General features: G+C 35.5%; 1 protein-coding gene across 1 annotated transcript in view; it reads right to left on the bottom strand.

The window, feature by feature from the left end:
• Window positions 1–9,382, bottom strand: part of MMP16 (matrix metallopeptidase 16) — a gene marked incomplete at both ends in the record, with an annotated part of 169,265 nt that overhangs the window by 10,624 nt on the left and 149,259 nt on the right. Inside the window, one exon of the mRNA XM_079533954.1 lies at window positions 3,050–3,188. Coding sequence (XP_079390080.1) covers window positions 3,050–3,188 — 139 coding nt within the window. The remainder of the gene's footprint in view (window positions 1–3,049; window positions 3,189–9,382) is intronic.

Genomic DNA, 9,382 nt, shown 5'->3' with positions numbered 1-9,382 from the left:
TCAGTCTGCATGGATGGAACTGATTGAAAAGCTCTTCATTTCATGGTGTTGCAGCTGTACATGGCCACCTGAAACATGGCTTGTCTTTCACGTCACTGTTACTACTGCTGAAATGTACCACCAACCACCTCACTGTGCTACATCCTCTGTTTGATCTCCATAAACATTCAGCAAGTCGATGAATGTCAGTGAGTGTCATTTTTTCCCAATGGAAGAATTCAATTCCACAACTTTTCTTCATATGCACTTCCATCCCAGATGCCATTTTGTCAGACTGCCCCTCTTCTGCCATCTGCTACATGGCTGTCACGGAGTTGACCAGATGAATCTATGTCCATGACAGGGGCGACAGGCCTCTGCCCTCCCCCCCCACCCCAGTCCCACAAAAATGGGGAGGAAGGAAGGGAGGAAAAGAGCAGCGGCACCAATCTATGGAGGAAAACTTATTTTACTATAATATTGAAATACAAGATAACACAATATATACAATTTAATTGAAATTGAGATTAATGAATCAGACAAGATGAGAGAGAGAGAGAGAGAGTTCCCGGAACCGAGTCAAACCTGAAAAGGCTTGGAACGGCTAGGAAAGCACCCTCCAGCACCCACTGCAAGGCAGCAAGAGAGCGCCCCCCCCACCCGGAAGGGCCAGATCCCGTGACTTCTGTAACATACAGGGATAGGTACTTGGAATTGGGGCAGTGATACTTTAATGCCCCGTATACTACATGATGTTTTGATGTGGAATACTGAAACCCAGAAACAAAAAACAAAACAAAAACAAAAACATAGAACCATGACAATGGCAACAAAATGTAACAAAATATTGGTGGGAGGGTTTGACCTCTACTGCAATGTGACCAACATCTGCCTCCGATTTTGTTGGCCAACATAATAAAATAGGAGGCATTACTTTCAGAGCAGCCCTTGTACATAGACTTTTGCAGGCATGTTTCACAAATCAGTTGAGATCTTTCTTTAACAGGAATTGTCAAGAATATGCATATAAAAGACTCAGTTGAACCTATTAACTCTGTGGTATTAGGAAAATACAAATTCCACTGATAGACAAATATCATCAGGTAGATATTGAAAATCAAAAAGATTTAGTGACAGAGAAGCAAAAATCCAGAAAAAAAATTCCTACAAGGAAATGTAAGCACTTTTGACTTTTGCGAACAAAGAACAAGTACAAACATCACTGCACAAACAAAGGAACTCTGAGCAAAAGCAAGTTAAAATCCAGCTATATGATATCAAAGCACAAAACTGGCTAATCTGAACACAAAGAACATAAGCTGAGAATAAGCAAGAGAAAAAAGAACATAATTTTACAACTTGTAAGAAATGTTGTTTCTGCTTCCTTTAGTTAATCTTGATTATTTAATTTCCCATGTTAAAAAAAATTCCTCTTAGCCTCTCCTGTTGTCTTGTAAACTTACGATATTACATTTAATACAATCAATCTATTCCTCTAAGGCCTAAAATGAGTCAGCCAACATTGGGTGAAGATTTAAATAATTACAGAACAAATTTTGATCTCTGGGCAAGAAATGAAAGGAAAGCAGGTCTGACACTGAACTGGATAATTTCTGTCTGAAGTTCAGGCAGTGGATCCCAGAATTATTGAGGAAGAGTTCTGGCACACACAGGATGGTTCTTTGCTCTACGTAACACGATAAGCCAAGAAATACCTACAGAATAATCCCTTTATCCTTACATGACCCACAGACACAAAAATCAGGCAGTGGGATAGGAATTTTGAGGTACTTTCATAATGATTCCTGCACTTCCCAATTTCTCCAATTTTATGACATTAAATTTATTTTACGGTAACACAAGTTAAAGCATACATTGTTCTGATGTAATGTAAATAGAAGTGTACTGCATGGCATGTAATTTATCTTACAATTCACAACAAAATGCCTACAAGTTCCTACAATCATAGAATGGCTTTTGTTAAAAGAGACCTTAAGGATCATCAAGAACCAAATCCCTTACCACAGGTAGGGTAACAAACTGCTTGATCAAGTACTAGATCAGATTGTCCTGGGTCCTATCCAACCTGGCATTGAAGACCTCCAGCTCCCCATTAACAGAACATACGATTAATCTCTATTGCACTGTTATGTGCTATTTCTTCATATTATTAAGTATTTTTCATTTAGTATTCAAAAGATGATAACCTTTTCATAGTGAATGAAATATTTTTTATATTTCCTGTTAATTATTCTGCTTGTAAAAAACGATTCATCTCTGACATTACAATTTAGAAACAAACATGTTTTCTACCTTTTCATAGTGGGTTAAATGAATCACACACAACACAAATTGCAGTTTCTTATTTCTTCTCTTAAAGTATTATCTTATCAAACATATTTCATATGGTTTTCACTCTTCTATTGCTAAATGAGTATTCATTTAACATGCAGGACAATTTCTCACAAAATCAGAATTAGAATAATTTTAATGATCCACTGATGTCTAGATTGAAACTTTTATAAAAATACCAAAGATACTTCTATGGAAAAGATTTTTAGCAATTCACTTCCTACCTGAAACTCTTAGCATCATAGTACTCATCTTAAATAAATACAGCACAGCAGACAGTAAGATATATGTAGATGAGGTAACATTTAAAAATGCAAAGATCATTTGTAATAAGAAAGAAGAACAAAGAGAAGTATATGAAAATCCATTGAATGTATGCATTCTTGCATCTGATCCACAATTTCCAAAGAAAGATTGCATAGGATAAAAATTCATATGATTCATAGGATCCAAAATTATCCAAAAAAGGATCACTGCATTGTAATATGTTGAATTTATACTTCCAAATTTCTATGGCATATATCAGAGTAAAAAATCTGATACTTTGAAGGGTAATCATAAATTAAAGCTGAGTTGATGGAATGAAAAAACATAACTCATGTACTCTTCAGTTAGCTATGAATTTACAACATAATTTACAAACCATTAGTAAAAATAGGTAAATATATTTAAAAAAATCATCAGTCATAACTATTACACAAATTCTGACTTTTCTTACCTTTAAAGAAGACAAAATTGCCCTCGCTGTTTTCATAAACTGCATCAATGCTGGGAGGCAGCCCTCTCCAGAAGTAGGTAATCTGCATGGGGTATCCATCCATCACCCTGTTGTTTCTGACGCGCCAAAACCACTGATCCTGGAAACCAAATACACATCTCTTACTATGTTTTGAGGCACTGATACATGAGTTGATATCCTGGAAATAATGAACAACCTATCCTAGCATTTTTAGTGCAGATTCTTTTGGTGTTCACATAATTGTATTTGTGCATTCATGCTACTTCCTCTCATTCCAAACGTGTCAAAACTGCTTGTTCCCTGAGGTTAGAATAAGCTGCCCACTTGAACTGTGTGTGTGGAGCAGATAATCTTCAGCAGAATGCACGGTGTACTGTATAAGATGATGTAATCTTTTCAAAATCATTCCAGGAAGAGGCTCAATATTAGAAGACTACAAGTGCTTTTGAACTGAGGTGTATGTATATGTGTGATCAATTAATTCTGCAAGCCATTTCTCTGCAGTTGCTGTTAACAGTGCAATGTCCATAAATATAACTAGAATGTTAGTACAATAGCCCCAACTTTACTGTAGTGAAGATTTGCAGTCTTTGCTGCAAAAAGTTTAATAGTCACGAAAGGGGTAGCAAATACAAAATTGTTAAAAAATAACCGAAGTCCTTTCTTTCTAGTGTCAGTTACTACCATGGCTTACTAAGCCTGCATCTTCTGTCTTGAGGCATCAGCAAATTGACAAACAAGGAAACAAAAGCAGAAAGCATGCAATAACAGCTCTCTGATACACTCTCCCAGTCACCTACCACTTGTGGTTGAGAAGAACCACAAACCAAAGGTGATAATTTAGGAATTAATGGCACTTTTCTTTTACAGATTCCTTTCTAAACATATGCAGACTCATGGCATACAGAGGCATCTGCAGAAATGTGTATGACAACATAATAGACGCCAGTGTGAAAAGTTGTAAGCAACTAACAAAAGTTGCTGCTGCTCGCTGGTGTTCAGCCTTCATTTACCTTCTTTCATTTTCTGTATCACCAACAACAGCAGCCCTTTGCAAGATCTAATCCAGGATCTTTGTTCTTCTACTTGTTTTCAGGAGGTTTTTCTATAATTTGATATGTCTGGCAAATATTATGAAGAAAGAATCTGTTGCTTGAAATATGATCTTCATACGCCACTACTCTTAATGTCTAAATACTCCATTCTGAAACACAATTTGAACACAGAAAACCAAGTTCTGGCTTCAAATGTGCATTAGTATAAATTCCTTGACTTCAATAAATTCAATGGAGCAGCACCAGCATTACTAAAGAATCTGTCCCACTGACCTTCCTAAATTGTTTTAGTATTTTTCCCATCCTTAAATTGTACTAACACAGCTTTACAGTCTTCCAAGAACAGACTGGTGAAAGATTTTCACAGAAATAAAACTTTGGAAGGGTATAATTTTAGTATTTTTATACTCTTGCATAAATAGATAGAAACAATCACATTATTTGCCAAGAGATGTATTTTCAGAGATAGGCAGACGGATAAGATGGATAAGTATCTGGCAATGTCTGAAAACTGGACTGAAATTTTGGACCATTTAAAAGAACGGGAAAGGTAGATGCTGGTGAACACTGACAGGACAATTTGTTTATGTAAATTGAATTTTCCTGGCTGAATTTTATATGAACTTAACAGACCTAACAATTTTAGATTGCCAGAGTTCAAACTCTGGAACTCAGTTTGAGAAATTGTGGCAGTGAAACATGCCAAGGATCTTTCAGAGGTATCAAATAGAAAGGCTCTGTTTATAGAAAGAATGAATCATTTCAGCACATATGACAAAATTTACTAAATTTCTCCTTAAGAAATTTCTATTTACTAGCATTTTTATCATCTGCATTTTGATAAACAGATACAAGTACTGGAAAATGCATTTACAATGAAATTTGGCTATTACTGAAATTGGAAAGAGGCACAGTCATAAAGAAAGCTTATTCACTCCAAGAATTCACTCATTCACACTCAAAGTAAATAGTCTGAAAATGTTTCTCTGACAAAACACAACTCAGCATACTTGCCTATACTAAATAAACACATTTTTGTCTCTTTTGAGAAATACTGTGCATTGAAAAGCTGTTTCTTTCCACTATATTGGTTTAATATACTTCTAATTACTCTATTTCCCCAAAACACATTAACTCCTGCAGACAGGTTGAACTTATGACTTGTCACATGCATTGCAAACCTAAGTCTAAAAACCACACAGCTTTTAGTGCCTTTCTTTGCTGGCTAGCAAATGGTTTTTTTATCAGCATCTGCAGCCATTAACAAAATACCTGGATCATCCCGGTGCAGCTGGGATATTGTATAATAATAGATCATTAAATATTATAATCGTAATTATACTAAGTCAATTAAACTTGGACAATTATTCCCAGTTCAAAAAACAGGAACTGTAACAAACAAACTAAAAATCGAAACTGAATTCAAAAGAGAACAATATATTTAAGAATCAGAAAATGGGCATTGAGTAAGGACAGACTGTGAGCTACTTCAGAAATACTATTATGGACACAGGAAAAAAAAAACTGAAAATCTTTTTTGTGATAGCTTTCACACCTACTTGGAAACTAAAATTATTTTGCCTTTAAGAAGACATTAGGTCTCGTGCTAGTTTTAAAGAGAATATGAAAACATGCTGTGGGTACAGAATGAAAGAAAAGTTGTGATGTTAAAGTATATATATAGTGCTGTTAAGGGTATTCCACCATCAAAACATGGAATGAGATACAAAAATGAAAAACAGAGCATCTACAGCCGCTAGAGTTTTCCTATGGCTTTTCCTCAGAGATCACTGCTAGGCCAATTTAATTTTCTACAGAAAGGCAAATAGATGTAATACTTCTGCCCTAAATCAATGTTAATTAAATGCTGAATTCCAATTAATACTGTAGGTTAATTGTATTGACAAAATACATGAAGGTTTCAGCCTGGGTCATGCCTTTTCCCATAAGCCACCTTTCATCACATGCAAAAGCAAGCCTTTGTCAATAGAAGATCAAACATTCCCAGAAGCTATGCAAAGCTGGAGAGGTAAACTGAAAAAATCAGACAAATGTGCATCGTAAGCTTTTCCCATCTGAGCACTGTGAAAACAGCACATGGTAAATAATGACTATGATCTTTAGTGATTTCAAATTGTTCTCTTACAGAGAAAGAAGGGTTGTGTATAAAGAAATATCACAGAATAAAACCTCCAGAGACTATATTCCTAAAGAACATGATACAGGGGATAATGAAGGTCCACTACTATACACCTTTATGAGAATATTTCAAAGTTCCATGTATTTTGGTGAATATTATTTATATTTATTGTATCAAAGTAGTTATAAATCAGGAATATCTTGATAATACATAATATCTTGATATAATTTCAAAAGCCACTTTTCCACACCTACTTCATCAGTTCATCTGAATTTTACCAGGAGATTCCAATGATTGCAGGATAACAGGGTTTGCTACTGGGCCTGCAACACATGGATTTAAGGTCTTTGTTCCTACTTATTTTGGGGAATTTCACTATTTCTATCATAGCATCCATTCTCAACATTCCAAATTTGAAATTTATAGCATTTAACTTAAAAGAGAAATGCACATGATAGTAAAAAAGAATAAAATGCTTTTGAGAATTTCTTTAAAACTGTTTTAATGGAGCAGAAGAAAGAGTTACAGTCTAAAAAATTTAAAAGTAGAAAAATGTATTAGTTTTGAGAATGAGTGCTGACATTATTGTTATTACTATTTTAATACATGCAGGATGTGCAAGGAAATGTATAGATTAGCCGTACTTCAGTTCCTACTTAATTACACAGAAGAAAACAATTGGTTCTAATGACACTGGAATCAGACATTAAATGGATGCTACCAATTTAGCCAATTTGCTAATGCTAATAATGCTACCAATTTTAGGAAACAACTAAATGGATTATTTTATATACAGACTGAATACTTTAGCTCATCTTATTATTAAGCTGATTTACTTTAAGAACAAACTAGGGTCCTTTAAAACTACTGTTATCTGCCATAACTACTGTTATGGACTGTTATCTAGTTTCTAACAGATGAACGCATAATGAGTTGAGGATTTGAACTAGTGAAACCAATTCATCTCTCTTAATGAATATGTGACAACAGCATGACCATATAACGGGGTGAAAATGTACCCTAAAAAACCGACTGTGAGAACCCAGAAACCTTTTAACTTTGCCCAGAAAAACCTTAGCACCTCCTGTGGTGAGATCCTGGAGTGGACATAAGACCAACTCAAGAGACACAAAATCAGCATCAAATACATTTCACATTCTGATGCTTCCCTACATTTGCAAGTAAGGAATATAATTCCTTGGTACAACTTGTTAACTACTGCTAATTCCCATTACTAATCAGCTAATGAGACACTGAAGCACTCCTCCACAGAAATTATAGCCATTGTTTGTAATGAACATACCCCTTTTCTTAACAATATGTTTATCTAACCAACACCAGGATCAGAAGAACTGCCTATGACTCAGAGTAGAAGGTACAGGTACAGTCATGAATTTGTTCTCGGGAAGTGATACATTTCACCTGAAATAAAGTGTTCAATTTCAGCCAAACCACTGACATGAAATCTTTTCTGGTCTAAATGCATTTTCAAGCATGAAATGTATGGAATGATTTTACCTAGGAAATCTTTGCTAAGAAGTAGCATGCATATTTTTCTAGTATTTCTTCTCTTATGTAAATGATGATGTAAAATAATGGCAAACAATTTAGTCAGACTGTCTTAGTTTCACTAGGATTGAATTGTTTTCTTAAGAGTGCGTGGTACAACTCTATGTTTTTGGTTCTTTGGGAAAAACAATGTTGATAACACACCGATGTTAATAGTTGCTTATAAGCTGTATTGTACAGAGACAATGCCATTCTCAGTGAGAGGCCCAAGGTGCTGGGAGGGATGAGAATGAGGAGAGCTGACTTAAACTGGCCAAAGGGATATTCCATGGCAGTTGACATCTAGTGAGAGGTGTTTTAAATGGGATAGGAGTTCATCTCACTCTCTTCTGATGCCTGGGGATTACCTGGGAAAGAGTCCAGGGGGTAGTGAGCAATCACTTGTGCATCACTTGTAATATACTTAAACATATATATATATATATATTTATCATCGCTATTATCCTTTTCCTTTTCTCTATCTTAGTAAATAGCTTTATCTCAACCCTGAGTTTTAATTTTTTCTTTTGCTTGATTCTTTTTCTCATCCCTCTGGAAAGGGTAGGGTGAGCAAACGACTTTCTGGTATCAGGTTAAACCAAAACACAGGGTCAAAAATGGGCTCTGTTTATATTGAAATCTGCTCTCTTGGCTTCATTTTCTGAGGAACCTTTAGATCGAATAGCCTCTTTTCTCATTTGAGACATATGCAAAACCATTTCTCATAACTCATGCTGAAGTCTCTTGCTGTACTTTTAAAAAGAGGATCAATAATCCAATGGTTAGAGTTCAAAGATTAGAGACTAAAATATGCTAATTCTCTGTCCAAAGGAGTCAAAAGACTATGTCACTCAGTAGATAGTCTGAAAGACCGTTAGTCAAAAAAGAAAGGTTTTTTTCCCTTCAATTTTTAATACGCCGAATATATCTCCTTCACGGATGCTAAATGAAATTGCAAACTGCACTCTTGTTCATCCAACGTCTACTACTGGTTTATTTACTGCTACTGCACCAGAAAGTTAGGATGTAATAAAAGAAACTACAACTAAAGATGAAGCAAAAATATTTAAAAAAAAATTAAAATAGGGTCAATTAGCCAAAATGTTGGCAAATCCTCTGATACCCTTCCTAACTTTATGTTTTAATTTCGATAAAATACCACATCCCAGTTTTCCCATTTCTAGTGCTGCATGATGCTAGATCCAAGAGATGTATTTTGTCCCCTGTTTTACAAACTATTTTGTTAGGTGCTGGCATTAGGGGATACAAGGATCCTATGTGAGAAGAGACCAAGCTACACCATTCTATTCACAGCCCGTTCCAGTCAGTTCCAGTCAGCTGCAATAGCACCAGTGAAGGGCACAGCTGAGCTTGACAGTCAAGGTGGTGGCCTCTCAGAAAACATGTTTAAGAAAGGGTAAAAAACTCCATGTCAGCCAAGGACTGAGGAAAAAAAGAACACAACAGCCTTGTGAAAAGCAAGGAGTTGAAGACAAACCAAAAGCCAGATCAGACCAGAGCAAATCAAAACAAAACAAAACCACAAAACAAACCTAAAGGAAAACTTTA

Source organism: Tetrao urogallus (assembly GCF_951394365.1).
Source record: "Tetrao urogallus genome assembly, chromosome: 3".
Lineage (NCBI taxonomy): Eukaryota > Metazoa > Chordata > Aves > Galliformes > Phasianidae > Tetrao > Tetrao urogallus.
The sequence above is the reverse complement of the archived record's forward strand: the minus strand, read 5'-3'. Positions and strand labels throughout refer to the sequence as shown.